Source organism: Calidris pugnax, unplaced genomic scaffold (assembly GCF_001431845.1).
Source record: "Calidris pugnax isolate Ruff unplaced genomic scaffold, ASM143184v1 scaffold823, whole genome shotgun sequence".
Taxonomy (NCBI): domain Eukaryota; kingdom Metazoa; phylum Chordata; class Aves; order Charadriiformes; family Scolopacidae; genus Calidris; species Calidris pugnax.
Window position 1 is genome coordinate 1575 of NW_015091498.1, and position 22337 is coordinate 23911.

General features: G+C 52.0%; 2 protein-coding genes across 6 annotated transcripts; both read right to left on the bottom strand.

Annotated features, from left to right (window-relative positions):
* Window positions 1-9768: 9768 nt before the first annotated feature.
* On the bottom strand, window positions 9769-15095 carry LOC106899797 (T-cell surface glycoprotein CD1b-3-like). 2 transcript variants are annotated; one of them, XM_014961718.1, is made up of 7 exons: window positions 14878-15095; window positions 13605-13829; window positions 11074-11113; window positions 10621-10862; window positions 10233-10517; window positions 9984-10080; window positions 9769-9861 (listed from the first exon to the last, which is right to left on the bottom strand). In XM_014961718.1, exons 1-7 carry the CDS (start codon window positions 15074-15076, stop codon window positions 9855-9857), a joined length of 1095 nt encoding a protein of 364 aa, XP_014817204.1. In that variant the 5' UTR covers window positions 15077-15095; the 3' UTR covers window positions 9769-9854. The 2 variants fall into 2 exon arrangements, with proteins under 2 accessions (XP_014817204.1, XP_014817203.1); XM_014961717.1 differs by having other exon boundaries at window positions 13605-13862; window positions 14878-15094.
* A 63-nt stretch (window positions 15096-15158) lies between these two features.
* On the bottom strand, window positions 15159-20184 carry LOC106899795 (antigen-presenting glycoprotein CD1d-like). 4 transcript variants are annotated; one of them, XM_014961714.1, is made up of 6 exons: window positions 20080-20184; window positions 18580-18837; window positions 17766-18047; window positions 17378-17662; window positions 17161-17257; window positions 15159-15935 (listed from the first exon to the last, which is right to left on the bottom strand). In XM_014961714.1, the coding sequence occupies exons 1-6, from the start codon at window positions 20150-20152 to the stop codon at window positions 15776-15778; spliced, it is 1155 nt and encodes a 384-aa protein (XP_014817200.1). In that variant the 5' UTR covers window positions 20153-20184; the 3' UTR covers window positions 15159-15775. The 4 variants fall into 4 exon arrangements, with proteins under 4 accessions (XP_014817200.1, XP_014817199.1, XP_014817202.1 ...); XM_014961713.1 differs by having other exon boundaries at window positions 18580-18840; window positions 20080-20166; XM_014961716.1 differs by lacking the exon at window positions 15159-15935 and adding an exon at window positions 16838-17028.
* Window positions 20185-22337: the final 2153 nt, after the last annotated feature.

The window sequence follows — 22337 nt, forward strand, 5'->3', positions numbered from 1 at the left end:
TAACTGAGAATCTTGTCCTTGGCTCCTCTCTGTGCTGCAAAGGAGCTACGTTGCAGCTCTGTCTGCAGTAAGTCTTTTACCTCCTCATTCCTGACACCAGTCCTGTCCTATTCGCTTGACTGGATCTGAATTGTCCCCTTAGATTTGCTGAGTGATCACTGGACTCTTGGCTGGTGCTGGTTACAATCTCCAAACCTGATTCTTACCCCAAGTTTGCTGATTTGACTTTCTGCCTCCTTGTTTGTGATGTAGTAACCTTACTTCCTTGCTGTGACCCTCAGTTCCTAGGTCATATGCCCTTCTAGACACCAGGGACACACCATTGACATATGTCAATGGAATAGAGTAGGTTTACCCTAGGACTGCCTTGGAAGCTTTTGTACATGAAGAATGATTTTTTTCATCAATCTTGGCCACTTGCTCTTTGCTGGAGCTATTCCAGTTTCACATCAGCTGGAGACATGATTCTTTGACCTCAGTGATGCTAAATTATTTTGTCTAAAGCTTCTACCCATCCTGAGAGCTGATCTGTGATTACCTGCAGGTGCTTAAGTCCACTCATGTGAGGCATGTCAGCATAATCAATTTGCAGTCTTTGAAATGAGAAGTATGCTCATGGTCATCCTCTAGCCTCCTGTTTGAGCTTTGCATTGGAAAACTTCCAACGTGTGGGAGGAACTAACAATCTTTTTTACTGCCATATATATTCTGGGGGCTGCCCACATTCTCTCAATCTGGTTGACAACTGCTGCCATCCCTCCACATGTTTCATCATTAAACCTCTTAGCCAAGTCACTAAATATTTTCTTGGTAAAATAGGTTTTCCTCCAATAGTCCAAATTCTAGTTTCATCTTTCACAGCCTCTCAATTTTCCCATTGAGCCCGTTCTTCCTAAGTGACCTCTGCACATATTTGGGCTGGATTATTGATATCTGGCCAATCATTGGTAGAGGGAGTTGTTATGGATATACACTCGTATGTAGGTTGGCAGGCAGCAGCTTTTAGCTGCTATACTTGCCAGTTCATTATTCCTTTCAATTTCGCTGGATCCTTCAGTTTGGGCTGGACAGTGTACTACAGTGATTTCCCTTGGAAGCTTAATAGCTTCCAAGAGCATTCGGATTTCAGTGCCATTAGAAATATTTTTCCCCTCCAAGGTAAGGAATCCTTGTTCTTTCCATTGCATACCTGTTGCATGAAAGACTCCAAGGGCATATTTAGAGTCAGTATAGTTACCCACTGATTACATCCCCATGAGGCTGCTCTTGCTAATGCTAATTCAGCTTCTTGGGCACTCATTGAGGGTTGCAGAGGTTCTGGTTCAAGTACCCCTAGGTTTGTCACCACTGCATAGCCTGTGTATTGTTTTCCGTTCGTGTTAGTGTGAAGGTGAAAAGGGTTAGGTGGGAGTTCTCTAGAGGCTGATTCTGCAGATCTTCCTGTAGTCAGCTGGACTGAAACACCACCTTAGCACAATCCTAGAACAGGCAGTAAAGCTTCTGGATTCAAAACATGACATCTTTTTAAAGTAATATTATCTTCATTTTAAGTCATTAATTCATAACAATGTACTCTTTGTGGGGATAATGGTTGTGTAACATGTTGTTTAAGAACCATTTCTACTTCATGTGGGATATATACAGTTGGGTGACCCAGAACGACTCCTATGCTTCTTTCTATGAGAGTCACTGTTGCTGCTATTGCTTTAACACAGGAATTATTCCCTGCTGCTACATGATCCAGTTGAGTTGAGAAATAAGCCACAGGGCAGTGATGTGGACCTAGCTGTTCAATAAGGACTCAGCTGGCTACTCCTTTGTTCTCATGTTCATAGGACTTGGAGTCATCTGGCAATCCCAGTGCCAGAGGAGAAGCTACAGCTTCTGTGAAGTATTCAGGGTCTGTAGTATCCTACCGTGCCTAAAAATCCTTGAAGTTGTTTTTTTCTTATTGGTTGAGGTGTTTCTACAATAGCCTGGACCCGTTCTGGGTCTTTGTCCTTCTTTTAATATAAATTCTAAGTATTTTACTTACTGATAACACACCTGAAGCTTAGAAAGAGATGCATGGTGACCTTTTTCTGCTAAAGTGATACATAGACAAATAGTATCTTTCAAGCAATCTTCTATTGTCTTGCTGGCAAGTAACAAATCCTTTACATATTGTACAAATATAGAACCTCCAGGTAACATAGTACCTTTCAAGTCACCTTTAAGCAAATGCAGGAATATCGTAGGAGACCCAGTGAACCCATGGGGCAATCAGGTCCACGTTAGTTATTGGCCTTTTCACGTAAATGCCAGCTTGTTGAGTCACTTCAGCATCATTTTCAAATATTCTCTATCTCTTGTCTGCTCTAAATAATTCTTTCAACAGTATTTGAACATCAGAATATGAGGGGTTGGGCCCTGTGCAGATATTGGAAAAGAGTGTCTTCTTCAAGATGTGACATTTTACTTCCCCAAAGTGCTAAATCTCCCGGATTCCAGGGTTGCTGAGTGTATACTTGCAAGACTGGCGCAGGAGCAGCAGTGCTTGCACTGGTGGGGGCATCAGCACCTCCCATAACAGCTTGGATGGCAGCAGGATCAGGCATTATGTGACCAATTAGGGGATACATTTCTACAAGAGATGGAGAAACAAAAGAAAGGGGTGAACAGTGTGGAGCAGCAATTGAGAAAGCAGAGTGCTAATGATCTGATTATTTTTTTACTTTTTTCACACTATCTCTATTTTCTGGGAGAATGCCTAGTTGTCCCAAACATCCCAATAGTCCATTTGTCCCAGGAAATGGTCAAGGGGAAATCACTGCCATGCAGCCAGCTGCTATAGAGGGAGAGCTCAAGGTCTCATTAAGGATGCTAATATTTACAGTGTGAAGTAGTAGGGTGCTGGTCAAACTACCAGTATATGAATCCTTTTTTGTGCTTGGGGGTCTCTGATAATCTGGTTTAAACCAGTTTCATGCCCTTGTCCATGGTCCAGAGGCTATTACATTCACAGGGTTATTTTCGATCATGAGGTGTGTTGGTCTTTTATCAGCTGGAACCAAAGCATAGCCAACTTGATTAAGGAGTTGAGGGTATCCGTCAGCCTCTAGGTTGTACTTTGGACCAGTTTCTAAGCGTCTCTCTCATCACGAAGAATAGCAGAAGACAACACTGTAGCTGTGTGGCTAAAAAGATGTGAAACTTATTCCTTATTATTCAGCCAGTGTCCTCTGGGAAGGGAGGAAGGCCAAACGGAAGAAAAAACCATGAGATAGTAATTGTAGTCAAACCAGTAACAAGGATGTTTTTCCTTAGCACTAATATAAGCTCCTTGGGGACTCCATGTGGGTTGGAGAGTTTTCTGAAGAGCCTTATGGACTAAGTAAATGGACTAAGCCACAGTTGCCACCACGTGATTTGAATTTATTCCAGTGTGTCATTCAAACAAGAGCATTTATAATTTTTCCATTGTATGTTGTGTAGGTTTCTTCTGCTTTTCTTGTACCCAGTTGCAGTTTATAAAGCATGTCTATTATTCTATTGCAGTGGTGACTAGTTAGAAAGATAGTCTACATGCTTAATTGTGGACTTGCAAACTTGCTGAGCATGCTAGATCTAATAAACCATGCATATAGTCCAGTGATTTACCTATTTGGCTATAAACATCTCTTTTAAAAACATACCTTATAAACATATCTTATTTTTATATAAATATATAACATACCTTATAAACATATCTATAAACATATCTTTTTAAAAAGCAGTAGAAACTGTTGACGGCTGCTACTCTTCTTTCTTGAAGGAGTTACTGCACATTTCAATTACATCAGTTGGGTGATTTTAATGCTATTATCAAATGATGTAGCTTTATGTGCATTACATTTTCAAATGTCAGCAGTTAGGAGGGTAGAAAGCTCAGTCGGTATGAGGAGCTTAGGGGCCAGACACATTTCTGTGAACTATATGAAATGAAGTTGTAAGCTAAGTTTTCTTTTTTGAATTATTGAATGAGTACAGAATGTGTAAATGACTGCCAACTGTGTCTGGAAGGTATGTGTGGTGCCTAGCAAGGAAGAAATTTTCTACCACTTTAATATTATTTAACGTTTTCATAAATGATCTGGATACAGGAGCCAAATGTAGGCTAAGTCAGTTTGCACATCATACTAAACTATGAGGAGCTGTGGACTCCCTCAAGGGCAGAGAGGCCTTAGAGAGATCTGGAAAGACTAGACAACTGGTCAATCACCAACCATATGAAATTTAACAAGAACAAATGCCAGATTCTCCACCTGTATAAATTGGGAGACAAGAGCCTAAAGAGCAGCCCCACAGAAAGAGATCTGGGGGTTTGGGTTGATGGCAAGTTGAACAGGAGTCCACAGTGTGCCCTGGCAGCCAAAGGGGCCAACCGCGTCCTGTGGTGCATCAAGCATAGCATCGCGAGCCAAGCGAGGGAGGTGGTCGTCCCTCTCTGTGCTGCGCCGGTCTGGCCTCACCTCGAGTTCTGTTTGCAGTTTGGGGTGCCTCAATATAAGAATGACACCAAACTATTAGAGTGTGTCCAGAGGAGGGCCACAAAGATGGTGAAAGGTCTCTAGGGCAAGACTTAGGAGGAGCGGCTGAGGTCACTTGGCTTGTTCAGCTTGGAGAAGAGAAGGCTGAGGGGTGCCCTCATTGCAGTCTACACCTTCCTCAAGTTGGGCAGCGGAGGGGTGCGTGTGTGCTGATCTCCGCTCTCGTGTGACCAGTGACAGGACACCAGGAAGTGGAATGAAGCTGTGTCAGGGGAAGTTCAGACTGAACATTAGGAAAAGGTTCTTCGATGAGAGGATGACTGAAGTGGTCATGGCACCAAGCATGTCAGAGTTCACGGAGTGTCTGTCTATGGTTCCATGATCTCTCCCATTTTAGCAGCGGCAGGAAGGCACCCATTTGCATCTAATCAGCCCTGGGTAAGGAAGGTGAGAGTTTTCCCTCCTGAAGCTCCAGGAGGTTAAGTGCATGCTTAGATCCTGAGATGAGATTCAGCATGCCCTGAAGAGCATTTGCTCCACTATGGAAAGGGAGCCTCCTTGATTCCCTGCACAAAGGGTCTGCCATGCAAGCAGGAGGAACCACTAACCACTTAAACCCTGCCTCTGCCCACTAGCTCCTTGCCTGCCCATGGGACCTCTGAAGTGTGGTGGTCAGATAAAGCTGCTTTTATGCACCAACAGTAGACTCCTAACTGTGGACGGTGGAGGTCATTTATCTTGGGAGAAAAATATCAGCTGTGCACTGACCTACACAGGGACCTTGTGGCTGTGTCAGTAAACATGGCTGTAGAGAAGGGGTGGGGACACCAGGCAGGGTTTGGCTCTGCAGACACAAGGAAATGGAATGAAGCTATATCAGGGGAAGTTCAGACTGGACACCAGACAGGACCTCACTTCACTTCAAAGAGCAGGGAGTTGGACTAGATGGTCTTTATGGGTCCCTTCCCACTTGGGATATTCTGTGCCATACATGGGCTTTATTTCTTTATAAAGCACTGCTTTGCCGTGGTTAGGAAGGTGCCATTTTCCAGTCAGTAACAGCTACTGACAGTGCAGCATTTGCTGTGGATCTTCCTATCTGGACTCCTGGAAAAGCAAAGAAAAATTTGTCACAGAATCATTCTCTACATTTACTTCAAGTGAGCTTAGCAACTTCTTATGGGTTTAGAATACATCAGCACAATAGAATATTGTTGATATTACCATTAATTAGCCAGTGCCTACATTGTTCCTACAGCAGGAACCATGCTGGCAGGAGAACAATTTTCTTTTTAATATAATTTAGCAATGCAGTTGCAAAACCATTTGTACTTAGTGATTTACTCTTTGGCACTACAGGGCACCATGTAACTAGTTTGTATTGTTCTTGGGGGGAAAAAGTCACCCATGCAGGGAATTTCATGAGGATGGAAACTCAAACTCCTTCAGTTACAAAGGAGCTTTAAATATGCAGTTGCATGCAGATGTTCTTTCACGTGCTTTTCTTCCCAGCTTACCTGAATCACAATCCCACCAAAACCAAAGCCCCGACTTGCAAAGTTAAAGGGGCAAAACTTCCCACAGAAGACATCTGCTCTCTGAGTCCTCTTGATGATGTGGACCCCTGCATGATCAGGAATGGGAAGAATGTGACTCCAGCATATCCCATCTGCAGACTTCCCAGGAGAGATGCCAAGATTGCACCTAGCCATGTGAGTAACATTCCTCCAGCCATTCATTCAGCCAAGATAAACACGCTTTCTTTTTGCCCTCCATTAGTGGGTACAAAACAATCAGCTCACTCATGGAAAGAGCTGTAGATGTTTCCAGACAGCTGGCAGCTGTCTGTAGCTGTTAAGGAGAGACATCTCTTCGTGAAATTGCTTCCTTGGCTTGAGAAAAGGGCCAGAACTTTTTCTCAAGCCTGCTTCTGTGTTGGTCTCCTCTGCCTTAGGTGACTATTCCACTGGGAAGTACAACAGATACAGGGCTAGTTCAAAGCCTACGCAGCAGGACACAATTGTTTCCTGACAAGCTTCCTTTATGTTCCATAGGAGCTTGATAATATTACACTATTTCTGGCTTTGCTTGGGAGACAGGGGAGACCAAAGCCCTCATATCACAGCTTGGCATGGCAGCTTGAAACATGTGTGATGGTCACAGACACAGCTATCTTGGGCTATAAACTGTGCAAACCCCAGCAGAAATCTCCTTTCTAAACCACTCTACTGTTTTGCTTTAATCCCAGCCAGCAACGTAGCCCAGTACAACCGCTCGTTCACTCCCACCCAGTGAATCAGAAGGGTAAAAGTGAAAAACTCATGGGTTGAGGTCATAGGTAAAGCAAAAGCTGCTTGTGCAAGCAAAACCAAATAAGGAATTAATTCACTGCTTCCCATCAGCATGCAGGTGTTCAGCCATCTCCAGGAAAGCCAGACTCCACCACGCAGAGTGGTGACTTCACTCCCAAAGTTCTCCCCTTGGTCCGTCTTTCTCCCAAGCAGAGGACAGTTCATAAACTGAAGATCAGGGGTTTGAACCCAATCTGTGCCTTCCTCCCAATTTGTTTATTCACCTTGAGCTCTAGGGAGCTCCGTCACAGCCTGACTCCAAACATCAGCCCTTTGACTGAGGCAGTGATGTCTAAAGAAAAAAATTAAAAGTTTATCAAGAAGTTTCATCTGGGGCATGGTTGAGGCACTGAGGAATGTACCTGACCTTGAATAGGATGTGAAACAAAAGAAATATATCTTATGTGTTCTTTTGGAATTGCTGACTTAGACTTGATAGCAAAAAATAGAACTTCTGGAACAAATTCGAGCCAAAAGTGTCTCCTAAACTAACCTTGGGTAATTATAATGCTAAAGTACACCCCCCCCCGCCCCCTTTGAGAATAATGAGCATGCTAATCAGGAAATTTCCCTCAATGTTTTCAACATGAGTTCTAGATGCATATATATAATTAGGAGTGTTGAATGAATCATTATTGACCAATCAGCCCAGCTGTTCTTTACTGTTACAAATATTGGGTGGTTTGAAACATGAAGTGTACTGGCTGTTGTTAAATGCCTGGCACCCAACTCTGCAGAACTGAAATAAAGATCTCGACTCAGTGTGTGGATTGGCTCTTGCACAGTGGATGGAGAACCCTCATTTAGGAACAATATCAGGGGCTGCAGGAAAAGGCTCAAAGAAGGGCTGTAGTCTTGGGAGAGAATTTATTTTTAAAAAGTCCTGCCTTTTTTCAGGGTATTTGTTTTATCATGTGACAGCAGGAGAGGTGAATTCCTAGGACATTCTTTTAGAAGCACTGAAGGATCTTGTGCTGGGCATGCTCAAGAATGTCAAGGTTTAATTGTCACGTATTGATTCTGAAGGCACACACAATCTGCCCACAGGTTTGCCTGAAGAAGCCAATGATGCAGTCAAAGTTGCTGAGCATGTGTGCGAGCACCGGGGACCAGACAGATGCTGCTGGTCTGGCCTCCAAGGGTGAGCAACTGCATGGACCATCTCCTGCTGTCACTCTGCTCACCTGTTTCAGGGACTGCTGTCATCGTTCCTCTCTGTGCTCAGGATCTCCCACGCAGTACCTACATTGCTTGTCCTCCATGGCAGGAGAGCCCTTGATCAGTCAGAGTGGGCTGTGCTCCTTGTCCTGCACAGGGAAGGAGGGTGTCCCCATGCAGGAGCAGGGGCTCCTTGGGAGGGAGGGCCTCCCCACAGCCCCAAAGGCAGGGCAGTGCATTCCTGCTGCCTTCACCCCTGCCTGGCCAAGGATTCTGGGATATGGGATGGAGGAACACGCAGAGGACTGGGATAGAAAAAACCCAATGAATCATCCATGGCCCCGTGTGTGCTGGGGGAAGCTGAGGGCTGGATCTGGGGCGGGGGGCACAGAGGGAAGCCTGGAGGGTGCTTGGCATAGGGGGCTGGACGGGCCCAGGGGCTGCTGGAGGGATCTGGGGGATGGGTCTGGGGGATGCACCTGGGGACTCCCCGCAGCTCTCTCTCTGACCCCTGCCAATCTCACTCCTTGTCTCCCTGGCACCCAGTGACATTAGGTGCAGTACGGGTGGCCACTGGTGGGATGCTCAGGCACGGTAAGGCCGGGGCTGCTGGGGGTCCTCGCTGGGCGTCCAGCTGTGAGCGTGGGTCTGCAGGACACCATCTTGGCCTTGCACCTTGGGGTGAGGGCATGGGGGCATGTGGGGAGGAAGAAGGGACCTGTGGGGACAGAGGCGGAACAGGTGGGGCTGTGGAAGGGGAGCAGTGAAGGGGCAGCTTGGGGTGAGGAAGGAGGCCAGCAGCAGGGCTGGGGATAGGGAGTGGGGTGGGGAGAGGGGTGTAGGAGGGGAGGGAAGGGGACAGGGGTGGGGTGGGAAGGAGGATGAGGAGGTGTGCGAGGGCGAGCGCCAGGGTGGAAAGGTAAGGGAGTGCCCCTTGCCCATGGGGTCACACAGGAGGACAGGAAGGCCAGGCTGGGGCACCCTGGCCCATAGCCACAAGTGCTGGTGGAATTTGGGTGGGAGCAAGGCCATCTTCCTGGCTGCAGGTGGGGTCCCTCATGGCCATGGCAGCACCCTGTCACCTTGGGCGGTGTAGGTGACCCAACCCCTCTTTCCTACCCCTGGTGCAGGTGGGTTGCTGCCTGGCTGTGGGCTGCATCCAGTGTCCCTGATGGGAATGTTCTTTGCTGCCACTTATGCCCAGAGAGCCTGGCCCCGCGTGGCATCTCTGTCTCCTCTGTGCTATTGCCCCCAGCACTAAACCAGGTGGATTTGCCCCAGTATGGCTGTATTTCCCATGAGGGAGGCAAATGCCATTCCCACAGCCCACCATGTGCCTGACATCCCCATGCACAGAGCTGTGTGCTGGCCTCATGCCTGTTGTCACCATCCTCTGGTCTCAGGGACCAGAATCTGGTGGAGAGGTGCTGATGTGCCCCCAGAAGTGCGTGCAGGGGGAAGATGGCCCTCATTCAACCTGTTGCGCCACTCCCCCAGCCTGCATTGGCACTGACTGAGTCCTGCTGTTTTGTAGGGAGCCTGGTGCCCCCCAGGGTTAGTGGTTGGAGCAAGGGACACCCCGTTGGTGTTGGGGGGCTGTCCCAGCGTTTCACCCTAGGATGAGGAGTGTGAGCATGTCTCTGTGCTGCACCTGGAGCTCTCCCCATCTGTCCTGGGGTGGGCAGGAGCTGTGTGATTCCATATGCTTGTGGGCACTGGGCATGGCATACAAGGAGTTCCTACATGCGTGGTGGTGTTAATTAGCTTTTTATTATCAGGGAGATGTCAGCAGGCAGTGTGACCTCAGGGCATCCTTGGTGTGGTGTGTTCTGTGCTCTCAGCTCCTGCAGGAGAGGAAGAGGTGAGTGAGACTGGCCAAGGGCAGGCAGACCTGGCCAGGCCACTCCCGTCAGCCATGGCCTGGAGCTGATGGGGCTGGTGCAGCTGGGTGAGAAGGAGACCTCACCTGCACCTGTAGTGCCAGATGGCTCCAGCAAGGGCTGCAACAATGACCAACAGCACCACAAGGGTGATGCCGACACTGAGAGCTACCGTGGAGCTGCCTGGAGGAGAGAAGAAAGAGAAAGATTGTGGGTGCACAGGAGGCCATGGCTGGAACGGCCATTGGAGCCTGATCCACCACCCTCCAGACATCGGCATGGGGCCAGAAGACTCTGCATGCACCCTGCACTCCATTCCCATGGATGGCACCTACCCCATGGGATGAGGAGGCTGTGGGTGCCCAGGCTGCGGTGGCGCACACGGCAGGCGTAGCTGTGCCCATCATGGGGGGCCACAGCCAGGACGCTGCGGAGCTGGTAGGTGAGGTCAGCGTTGGGCAGGATGGCACTGGTGTTGAGGGCCGGGCCCGGTGGCACCTCCTGGCCATCCCGCAGCCAGGACACGCTGATGGGCCGTGGGTAGAAGCCGGTGACATGGCAAACCAGGAGGAGCTGGTCTGGTCTGGGCGTGCGGGCGAAGACCGTGGCCACGGGCAACACTGGGATGTGAGAGCAAAAGGGGTAGGAGGAGCCCCGGTGGGGCACTGCTTGTCCCCAGTGTTGGGGAGGCGTTGGGGTGGCCATGGATCAGGGTGGTCTCACCTTGTCTCTCCAGATCAGCCCTCCCGTACTCGATGAATTTCTTCATGTGGTCAATACAGGTGACATTGAGAAGGTACTGCAGGGTTGCAGTGAAGCCAACGAAGGTGTTGAACTGACTCTCTACTTGTGCCGCCAGCTCACTCTCCTGCTGTTTCTCCCAGTGGCTCTTGTCCACGTCAAAGCTGAGGAAATTTTGGGCATTGTAGGCAAGATGGTAGAATTTGGTATAGGAGCCGTTGGGAACTGAGGATATTGTGGGCATTGTAGGCAAAATGGTAGAATTTGGTATAGGAGCCGTTGGGATACAAGTCACAGCCGGCCGCGCCCTGGATCACGAAGGGGTCTGAGGGGAACAATAGGCATCATGAGTGCAGCTGGACCTGGGGCACAAAATTGCACCTGCTTGTTTGTGCTTCTTTTCCCCTTCCCTCTGCACCCTCAATCCTTCTCTGATACAAGTCACAGCCGGCCGCGCCCTGGATCACGAAGGGGTCTGAGGGGAACAATAGGCATCATGAGTGCAGCTGGACCTGGGGCACAAAATTGCACCTGCTTGTTTGTGCTTCTTTTCCCCTTCCCTCTGCACCCTCAATCCTTCTCTCCAGGGTGAAGACATGAAAGGCTAAAGCGCAATTATAGTTGAAATTGGCCAGTGTTGTGTCAGGCAACAAGAAGGGCTTTTTTTTTTTAAGTACATTAATAGCAAGAGGAGGTCTAAAAATTACATTGGACTCATTGAAGATGGTCACCTGACTAATAGGAATAAAGACAAAGTGGAGGAATTAAATGCTTTTTTTTTGCCTTAGTCTTTAATAATACTGATAGACCTTGGGCTGCCCAGTCCTCTGAGTCAGAGGACCACAACTGTGGAAAGAGTGACTTTCCATTTGTGGACAATGAAATTGCAAGGAACCAGCTGTGTCCACTGAATGTTCACAAGTCATTTGGGCCTGATGGGATTCACCCCAGAGTTCTGACGGGGCTAGGGGATGTTATGTCAGGAAACCTCTTGATCACCTACCAAAAGTCTTAGAAGTCTGGGGAGGTCTCTGGTAATGGCAAGATAGCCAACGTTGTCTTAATTTACAAGAAGGGTGTGAGAGAAGACTCAGGAAACTACAGACCTGTTAGTCTACCATCAGTACCCGGAAAAATGATGGAGAAGTTCCTACTGTGTGCTACTGAAAGGCATTTAAGGAACAATGCAATTATCAGGCACAGTCACTATGTGTTCACAAAGGGAAAGTCCTGTAACTAATTCGATATCCTTTTACAATAAGGTCACCCACCACAGCATGCTTCTGGACAAGTCGTCCAACTGTGGGGTGAGCAAGCTCATGGTGCGCTGGGTGAAGAACTGGCTGAAGGCAGAGCTCAAAGGGTTGTAGTGAATGGGGCTACCTCTGGCTGGCAAACAGTCAGCAGCAGTGCTCCTCAGGGCTCAATCCTAGGGCCGGTGTTGCTCAATATTTTGATTGGTGATCTGGGTGCAGGAGTTGAATGCACCATTAGTGAGTTTGCTGATGATACAGAACTGGGAGGTGCTGTTGACCCTCTTGAAGGACAAGAGACCTTGTAGAGGGATCTAGATAGATTGAAGCACTGGGCAATCATCAGTGGCATGAAATTTAACAAGAACAAATGCCAGATTCTGCACCTGGGAGAGAGTAACACATGACACAGATATAGACTGGGAGGGGCGTAGCTGGAGATCAACAGTGCAGAAAGGTATCCAGGGGTACTGGCTGACAGCAGGCTTGGTTTGAGTCAGCAGCATGCCCTGGGAGGAAAGAGGGCAAACCACATCCTAGGGCTCATCTAACACAGTATAATGGTGGGTCAAGAGAGGGGATTATCCTGCTGTATTTAGTGTTGGTGGGGCCTCATCTTGATCACTGTGTGCAATTCTGGGCCCCACCATTTAAGAAGAATGTGAAGGTCCTTGAATGTGTCCGGAGGAGGGCAACAAAACTGGTGAAGGGGCTGGAAGACATGTCCTATGAGGAGCGGCTGAGGACTCTGGGCTTGTCCAGTTTGGAGTAAAGGAGGCTGAGGGGTGACCTCATCGATCTCTACAGCTTTATGAGGATGAGGAGAGCGAGGTGTTGAGCTCTTCTTCTTGGGATCCAGGGACTTGATGCATGGGAATGGTTCAAAGCTGTGTTAGGGTAGGTTCAGACTTGACATTAGGAAACTTTTCTTTACAGAGGTGGTCAATGGCCCAAGCCTGTCTGTGTTTAAGTGGCATTTGGACAATGCCCTTAGTAATTTGCATTAACTTTTGGTCAGCCAGCAATTGGTCAGGCAGTTGGACTAGATGATCATTGTAGGTCCCTTCCAACTGAACCAAACGATTCGATTCGATTCGATTCTATTCTATTCTATTCTATTCTATTCTATTCTATTCTATTCCATTCCATTCCACTGCTCTGCTTTATGCCAGGTAGAAACAGTGGGTGAGAAACCTGTCCTGAGCCCTGTAGCTCATTGTCCTCAAGCTGCCCTTGCCCACAGCAGCGTCTGGACCCATGGCCAAGCAGGAAGCACTGCTTTGAGGGAGTGGTGGGACATGGGGTGCGGGAGAGTAGGAGGACTGTGACACCCTGCCCTTGGTTAACCAGCGCTGTACCAGCGTGTGGGGCCAGGTGCTTGCTCTGTATGTCCCATCCTACAGATGGGAGCAGAGAGGCCGGCCCCTTTGACTTCTTTTGGTGGGATTTGGGGTGTTCAGAGAGCACAGGGGGGAGCTGGTGTGAGGGCATAAGTGGAGCTAAATGCAGTCAAAGTTTGTGCTGGGGACCAGGATGGCCCCGTGTGACCTCCACACAGGATGGGGTGGTTTGGAGGTCTTGCTGGTGCAGGATGAAGCCCCAGTCCCTGCCCTCCTGCCAGCCCCAGTTTGGGAAAGCTGTTGGTGGTGGCTCTGAGCTCGTTCTCACAGGTCCCTGTTGTAGATAAGGAGGTGCTGTGCACCTGGTACTCACGGGGTGTCTGGGACTGTGTGGCATCATGGGACAGGGACAGGATGAAGTTGTGCTCATAGATCTTGAACAGGTTCTGCAGGTTCTCCCACTCTGCTGCAGGGAGGGCTGGGTAAACCCATGGGTATAGGTAGAGGATGTTCCTGGTGTATTTATCCAGGGTAGCAAAGACGATGTCCTGCAGGGTGGCCCGTGCCAAAATGTCCACAAAGCTGGTGTTGTGGATGACTGCGGCTTCAAAAAGGTGGAGTTTATAAGAGTCTGCAGGGAGAGGAAGGGAAAGGAAGCGGCGTTGAGGCACATGAGGGTGAAGGAGGAGATCAGGGGACTGGCAGTGGCAGTGCTGGTGGGCAACCCCGGGAGGAAGGGTGGCTTGTAGTTTCCCTGGGGACAGGCATGGCAAGACGGGGCAGATAGGCAGGGTGGGGGAAATCCCCTGGTTTCACTCAGTTTGCAGTTTCCTTCAGCAGGCTCTCTAAGCCTTTCCCTGCTTCTCTTCTAATTTCCTTTTTTTAGCCATCCACCTCCCCAATATCCGTCCCTCTCCCTAAGCTGTCACTTAGCTGCATGGAAGGGATGGCAGGGAGGACCTTGGAGCTGGTTTGGGGTGATGCGTCCCCCAACAAGGAGCACCCATGCCGGGACCCAGATCCACTGGAGACCTGCACACATTGCTGGGGCTGGGGGGCTGGGAGGAAAGGGCATTTCACCCTAGTTCAGGGGCTCCTGGGCAGTGCTCAAGGCCAGACCCTAACAGGAGGCAGAAGGCTGAGTTCAATGCTGCAGTGCTGAATGAGGCTCTGGTGGTGAGCAGGGCAGAGTGAAGCCTGTTTTGGAGCAGTGTGTGTCCCCCTGGGCCAGGGCACAGTGAGCGTCTTGCCCTGGGATGAGAAACACGGGCTAGGGATGCAGGGCTTATTGTAGCTGCAGGAGGGACCTGTGAGCGTTGTTTCCCAGGGGGAGAATGCAGAGGATCCAGGGACCCTTTGGAGCACCCGAGCACCCCAGGCCTGGTTTAGGGACCCCCTTCCCCCATGGCTGTTTAGGTGCCTGAACCCCAGCACCAGTAGTGCTGAGCTGGGCAGGATGGTGTGGGACAGGAAACCCGAGCGGGTCGACAAGGAAGAGGCACCTTTGGGTGCTGTGGGGTGGAGGTGGGGCATGGCCCCTTGGTGATAGGGACAGTGGCCTCTCTGTGCCCACTCCCTGCCACTTCTGTGGGGTCCTGCAGTGCAGTGATGGGAGCAGGTGGGGATGAGCCAGGGCTCTGACTTACCCTCTGGGTCTGCCCATGTCCCAGGAAGGAGGAGGAGAAGGAAGAGGAGGAGGTGGTGGCAGCGAGGGGGCTGCATGGTGCCGGCAGCAAGTGTGCAGGAGCAAGTGCAGCAGGATGAGAATGGGGCCACGGAAGCTGTGAGCACACACTTCTCCCCAGGGCTGTTCTGCCTGGACAGCTCTGGCGGTGGCAGCATCATAGGGTGGCATCAGTAGCCAATGAAGCTGCTGCTGAGGTTTTGAGGAGGGCCTGGTTGGGTGTGTTCCCCAGGGGGACATCAGCCAATGAAGCTGCTGCTGAGGTTTTGAGGAGGGCCTGGTTGGGTGTGTTCCCCAGGGGGAAGTGGTGTGGCTGGTGGAGGGCTAGGCTGGAGTGCTCTGGCCAGCAACTGTGAACACTAGGGAATTTGGGTGGGTGCAAAGTCATCCCTCCTGGCTGCAACAGCACCCTGACACCCAAGGAGATGTAGTCTGACTCTAGTCAATAGTGACCTTCACCTTCTCCCGTGGTAGCCCCCAGGGCTTTACTCTGTAGACCCCTGGCAGTGAGTATTGGGTTTATGTGGCAAGGTTTTGGTAGCAGCAGGCTTGCTGGGGTGGCTTCTGTGAGAAGCTGCCAGAAGCTGCCCAATGTCCAACAGAGCTAGTTCCAGACAGTTGCAAGACAGACTCACTGCTGGCCAAGGCTGAGCCAGTCAGCAATGTTGGTAGTTCCTCTGTGATAACATACGTAAGAAGGGGTAAAAACTGCTGCGCAACAGCAGCTGGGAGAGGGAGGTGAGAATATGTGACAGAAACAACTATGGAGACACCGAAGTCAGTGAAGAAGGAAGAGGAAGAGATGGTCTAGGCATGGTGCCCGTGCAGCTCATGGTGAAGGACCATGGTGGAGGAGATACTTATCTGCAGTCCATGGAGGACACCATATTGGAGCAGGTGGATGTGCCTGAAGGAGGCTGTGACCCCATAGACAGCCTGTGCTGGAGCAGGCTTCTGGCAGGACTTGGGACCCCATGAAGGACCATTGCTGCAACAGTCCATTCCCAGAAGGACTTCACCCTGTGGAAAGTACCCATGCTGGAGCAGTTCATGAAGAACTGCAGCCCATGGGAAGGACCCATGCTGAAGAAGATCGTGAAGGACTGTCTCCTTTGAGTGAATCCCCATGCTGGAGCAGGGTGAGGAGGAAGGAGTAACAGAGAAAATGCATAATAAACTGACAGCAGTCCCCATTCCCCATCGCGCTGTGCCACTGGAGAGGAGGAGGCAGAGAAGTCAAGAGTGAGGTTGAGCCTGGGAGGAAGGGAGGGATGGGAGGAAGATGTTTTTAGGTTTGTTATTTCTCATTATCATATCTGATTTTGGTTGGCAATGAATTAGATTAATTTCCCGAAGCTGAGTCTGTTTTGCCTGTGATGATAATTGCTGAGTGATCTCCCTTATTCAGAGGGTGACTGCCCCCCACCCCTCCAGCTTTTGCAGGGGCAGGAGTCAGGAGTGGAGGAGATCCCAACCCAAACCCATCCTGGACAGAGGGTGAGATCAGCACTGGAGCCAGGGCAGCTTTGCACCTGCTCAAAATGCCTCCAAAATGCCTCAGGGAATTGGAGATGTCACTTGGCTCCTCCCTTCCCCTTTCTCCTCAGCAAAACAGCTCAAACCACTCCATCTTTTCCTGGTTTGTGGGCTGCTCCATCCCCCATGCCAATTAGCAGCCCCACACTGGTCTGGCCCCAGGTTGTCACTGCACTTCTGCCAGGGACAGATACTGGCCACAGAGATGCCGAGATGTGGGAGAGGTTGGTGGAGGAATTGTTTCTCCTGACATGCCAGGGACATCAGCCAGTGTCCAGGAAAAGGGAGAGTCTTCCTGGTTGCAACGTGGGGACTCTGCAGAGTGCTCGGAGCTTTTCTGGGGGGACCTCCTGAGGGGGAATGAGGGTGAGAAACATAGGAGCCACTTGTAGATGGGGAAGTTTGTAGCTGTTTAATGCAGTGGCTTTCTAGAGCAACACCTGTCAGTACTGATAGGTCAGGGATGGGAGATGAGATGAGCCATGGAGAGCTGGTGGCAAGGGATCTCATTGCTGGGCAGGCAGCAATGCTTCAAATGATGAAATCCTGGGTCTCCCACGTGGCCTCATCACCTTTCCTGCAAGGGGGTCCACTGTGAGCTGCACTTGGGGCCAGGCAGTTCATCGCTGCAGAGCTGCTGCTGCTGCAATCCCTGCCCTGATCCATCTCCCCATAACCCTGAGAGGAGACAGTGGGAGGAGGACCTCACCTGCGCTTCCACCACCAAAACCCTCCAGCAGAGGCTGTGGCCACAAGGAGCAGCACTGCGATGGTGATGCTGACGGTTGGAGCTGCACTGCGGTTTTCTGGGACAGGGAGAGAAGAGGGTGGTCATGTGAGTGTGGCAGCACCAGGCAGGAGCTGCCCCTTGCAGGGCCAGGGGCCTCTGCCTGCCCGCTGTGCCCCAAACCTAGGGTGGCACCTACCCCATGGGATGAGGAGGCTGTGGGTGCCCAGGCTGCGGTGGCGCACACGGCAGGCGTAGCTGTGCCCATCATGGGGGGCCACAGCCAGGACGCTGCGGAGCTGGTAGGTGAGGTCAGCGTTGGGCAGGATGGCACTGGTGTTGAGGGCCGGGCCCGGTGGCACCTCCTGGCCATCCCGCAGCCAGGACACGCTGATGGGCCGTGGGTAGAAGCCGGTGACATGGCAAACCAGGAGGAGCTGGTCTGGTCTGGGCGTGCGGGCGAAGACCGTGGCCACGGGCAACACTGGGATGTGAGAGCAAAAGGGGTAGGAGGAGCCCCGGTGGGGCACTGCTTGTCCCCAGTGTTGGGGAGGCTTTGGGGTGGCCATGGATCAGGGTGGTCTCACCTTGTCTCTCCAGATCAGCCCTCCCGTACCTGCACAGAGTGAGGATGTGGCTCTGGCAGGAGTTGGAGAGGAGATGCTCCAGGAGAGCTGTGATGGCCTTCTTTCTGTTGATCGACTTGCTGACCTGCTCTGCTAGTGTGGATGGCTGCCGGGGCTCCCAGCGCTGCCTCTCTACCTCAAAAGCTATGAGGTCTCTGCCGCCCTCCCCAATATCCAGGAAGCCCCAGCTTGTTCTGTTGGGGTACAGCACGCAGCCTGCATGGATCTGGACCACCAATGGGTCTGCCAAGGGCAGAGCCAGGGAAGAAGTCCCATGAGTGTGTGAGACATGGGTGGCAGGACGCAGGATTTGGCTGACGGCACATGCAAGGGTGCGATAGGCAGTGGGGTGAGGCAGGGAATGGGGCCATACTTCAAGAAGTCCCGGGACACCCTGCACAGCCTCAGTCCCTTTGGAAGGCTGGAGTGGATACGGGGCCAGTTGCTGAAACAGAATGTTGTCCCCCAGAATATTTCCCCCCAACTTTTCTTTGCCTAATCTGTGTTATGCCCTGGTAAATTTGGTGGCAGCTCGGCAGTGTGAAGAAGGGTTCCCCTGTGCCAGATGGCAGGAGCCATGAGGGTTCTTTTTGGTGTGCTGCCCTCCCCACCCCTGCTAGCCTTGTGCCCTGTCACCCACAGCATTTCCCGTCACCCTTTCAGAAGCTGTTGCACCCAGTGAGCCCCCATAAATGCCACCCTGGTGGGGAGGAAGGCACAGTTGGAACACAGGAAAAGTGGCTGGGGCCCTGGCAGGGGTTGTCCGTTTACTCACAGTCCAGTTTCTCCTGCTGGGCGACTTCATGCACATATCGGACCATACTTCGCAAATAGATTTTTAAGTGGGACTTGATCTTCTCCGCATCACCTTCAGATGCCGCCTGGCGGGACCACGGCCAGTGGAAGTGGATGCTCCAGTTGGCAGGATCCAGTGCATAGATGGGCACATCCCCCAGAAGAACCACCCCAGACACCTCGGCAGAGCTGACATTCGTGAAGAGGATGGTCTGGAGCATCTGGAAAACTTGCATATCTGCTGGGAGAGAGGATGGGGATGGAAAGGGCTGCAAGAAAGTGGAGAGGAGTGGGGGGGGGGGGGGAGGAAGGCATTTTTTTACACTGAGGGTGGTGAAGCACTGGCCCAGGTATCCCAGAGAGGTGATAGGTGCCCCATCCCTGGAAACATTCAAGGTCAGGCTGGACAAGGCTCTGAGAGACCTGATCTATCTGAAGATGTCCCTGTTCATTGCAGGGGAATTGGACTAGATTTAAAGGTCCCTTCTAACCCAAACCATTCTATGATTCCACACTCTTCACTCCACACCACAGGGACCCCCATCAGCCCGCATGCAGCCCTGCCTGGGCAACCCTCAGCCAGTCTTTGCTGGATTCTCACCTCCTCACCTGCTTAGGGTTGCTTTCCTGTCTTAACTTCCTCTGTCCCAGATGCTCTTTGTCCTTCTCTAGTTTACTTTCAATGAGGCATTTCTCTCCCGTACAGCATTTCAGGCAGCTCATCCCCTCACTGCCTGCCATCTGGCTTGTGAGGGCAACTCGGCGCTTGTTTGGGGTCATGCTTCCCCCAGAAAAAGCACCCGTGCCAGGACCTGGACCTGCACCTGGCAAGGGGGGTGTGGAGGATGGGGAACGGGGGCAAAGGGCATTTCATCCAGGTTCTGGGGGCATTGGGAGCTCAAGAAAGCCAAACCCTGACAGAAGGAGGAGAGTAGCCCAGCCCAAAGATCAATCCCATGTTCCAGTGTCTGCTGCTGCTTCTCCCCACCCAGAAAAATGAGGTCTTACGGGACTGAGGTGAAATGCTCTGTGCAACGGCAGCACCCAGAACACCCTCTCACAGGTGCAGCTCCCCAAAAAACAGGGGGCTGCTGGAAGGGGCCCACAAAACCACATGGAACTGAGACCCCCCCCTCTAGCACCCAAGGGCTCCCTGTAGGAGGAAGGCACCTTTGGGGGAACCCCAACACCCCAGGCCTTGCTGAGGACCCCTGGTCCCACGTCTGCTTTTGTGCCTGAGCCTCCATACTGGAGCTGGTGGGACATGAAGCTCAGAACTGGAGGTAGGAACAGAGAGGGTGGGCAGCAACAGGGCACCTTTGGGCACAGCAGCACAGTGGAGGCTGGACCTTTGATGCTGGGGATCTTCCCCCCCATGCAGGGGACAGTGGCCTGGCCATGCCTCCCTTCCCTGAGGAACTGGTGGGGTCCTCTCCCAGGGAGGTGAGAGTGGTTGGGGTGAGCCAGGGCTCCCACTTACCCTCTAGGTCTGCCCACATCCCAGGCAGAAGGAGGGGGAGAAAGAGGAAGAGGAGGAGGTGAGGGGACTGCATGGTGCGCGCGGCAAGGCTGAAGCAGCAGCAGCAATGACTGCAGGAGGAGGAAGCACCCCTGGGGTCCCAGCTTCCCCCCAGCCCAGCAGTCACAGCGGTGGCTCTCCACCAATGAGACCAGTGCAGACGTGTTGGGGAGGGGCCCTGCGGTCCCGAGCTGGGGGATGTGTGGGAGGGAGGAAAGCTGAAATAAGGTCTTGAGCCTGAAGTGCTGGGACAGGCTGGGACTGGGGAGAGCCCAGCCAGGAGGAGAGGACAGGGAAAGGGAGGCCCAAGAAATCACAGTAGGAGAAAATGGGTGCTCAAAGACCCAAGCTGGGTCCCCCTGACTCCTCCTCCCCACTGAGGGTACCTCTCTTCCCCATCCCAATTCTTGTAGGATGGATCAGCTCCAATGGTGGTGACGATGACCTTTGGATTTCAGCCCTGACTGGAAAAAAGATGGCCGCTGTCCTCTCAGCCCCACATGGGGAGAACTGCTTTGCGCCCTGCTCCCCTCCCACCCTGGGATCTCCAGCTCAGGCTCCTCCTGCACTGCCTGCCTAACCCAGGCTCCCCAGGAAGGAGATGACAAGCAGTTTCTGCCTGGCCCATGGCTGTGGGAACAGTTGGCTGGGGAGCTCCAACTGTCCTGCAAATAGCCCCAGGAGAGGGCCTGGGGCTGGGCTGCAGCTGACACTCCCCTTTCCTTCCCACCACCTTTGGTGGGGAACCCTGTCCCCCTCCCCAAATGCCCCTGGGTGTGGGAACAGGAATGGTGGAGTCCATCTCCTTGCTCTGTCCCCACTGTCCCCACTGTCACCAGTGGAGCCGGTTGGAGGGTCAATGGGGTGACCAGAGCTGGCCTTACCACCACCAGCTGTCCTCTACCCACTGCTCCTCCCCGGCTGGCCCCTGGTGCATCCCCTCACCCTGCAGTTTCTCTTCCCCCTTGCTGGGAGTTCCTGTGTTGGGGTTGAAGGCAGAACTGAAACCACAGCCAAGAGGAAGTTTGAGGAGGCGTGCCCTGGGGACCTCCAAACACTGAACCCCTTCCCTTCCATAGAGCTGTCCCATGAAGAAGTGGAGATGCTGCGGTGGCCTGGCAGGCCCAGAAATGGCACCAATTCCCCAGCAGGTCACCTCGGTATCACCCAGGGAATATCCAGCCATGCCACCACAATGTTTATATCCCTCCCGGCAGGGCCACCAGGGCTGGTGTCAGAGGAGAGTGTTTAGCTGGTGGAATGACATCTCGGTATCACCAAGGGATTATCCAGCCATGCCACCACGATGTTCGTATCCCTCCCAGCAGGGCCACCAGTGCTGGTGTCAGAGTTTAGCTGGTGGGATGACAAAGTGCAGCCATGGTGTGGCCAGAGAGGGAAAGGGTAGGGGGACGTTTGTCCATGCAGTCTTACAAGGTCACCATTTGTCCTCACAGTCCCCTGTAAGATGACTGTCACTTCCTTTTGTCAGCAAATGACCAAAGTGGGCAGGGGGCTGCTTGTCCACACAGACCGTTGGTTCACACCATTTCCTCAGGTGACACTGAGTCTTACAGTCCTCCCAGGACCCAGCTGGTCCTCACATCGTCCTGCCCCCCCCCTCCCCGTTGCCCCCCCAGGTGACTGTAGCACTTTGCAGTAACACGTCATGTGACCATTGGTCCTTGCATACACTGTGAGTCTTCAGTCTCCCCTCAGATGAGAGTCGTAACCCCCTGAGCCCAGAGCCATGCCTGGGTGAGTTGGGGTGAGTTGGGGTGGGGTCGGCAGGGCTTGCAGTGTCTCTGGGTGCTGCACTGCGTGTGTGGGTACCTGCAGCCAGCCATAGGGCTGGGATGAAATGCCTGAAGAGACCTCTCAAACTGCGTGGGTGTTTGTGTGTGTGTTATGTAGGGTCTCTTGGGAGATCATGCACATGACCACCTTTTCTTACCAGGCTTGCTCACCGGCTGCATCTGCTCTCCAGATTTGGTGGGTGAACTTCGTCCTGCCACATGCCATGAGTGCCGCAGGGTGTTTCACTCTATTTGGGAGATGAATTCCCCCATGTGCTCTGTTGATGCTGAGACTGCTGCCAGCCCTGAGGTGAGCCCTACCTGCAGCTGAAAGTTTCTTCCGTCTGTCCTAGCTCAGCAAGGTCTGGGAGAGACACAGCATCCCTCCTCCTGTGGTGAGATCCTTGAGCCCTGCAGTGCTGG

Coding starts and splice junctions, on each gene's coding strand:
- LOC106899797 (XM_014961717.1), bottom strand. CDS start 15,076: ATGATGCTGCCACCGCCAGAGCTGTCCAGGCAGAACAGCCCTGGGGAG. Junction 11,114..13,604: donor CACACAGTCCCAGACACCCC/GTGAGTACCAGG, acceptor TGTTCCCCTCAG/ACCCCTTCGTGATCCAGGGC. Junction 10,518..10,620: donor GGCTGATCTGGAGAGACAAG/GTGAGACCACCC, acceptor CTCACATCCCAG/TGTTGCCCGTGGCCACGGTC.
- LOC106899795 (XM_014961713.1), bottom strand. CDS start 20,152: ATGCAGTCCCCTCACCTCCTCCTCTTCCTCTTTCTCCCCCTCCTTCTG. Junction 18,841..20,079: donor GATGTGGGCAGACCTAGAGG/GTAAGTGGGAGC, acceptor CCTCTCTCCCAG/CAGATATGCAAGTTTTCCAG. Junction 17,258..17,377: donor CAGCCTCCTCATCCCATGGG/GTAGGTGCCACC, acceptor TCCCTGTCCCAG/AAAACCGCAGTGCAGCTCCA.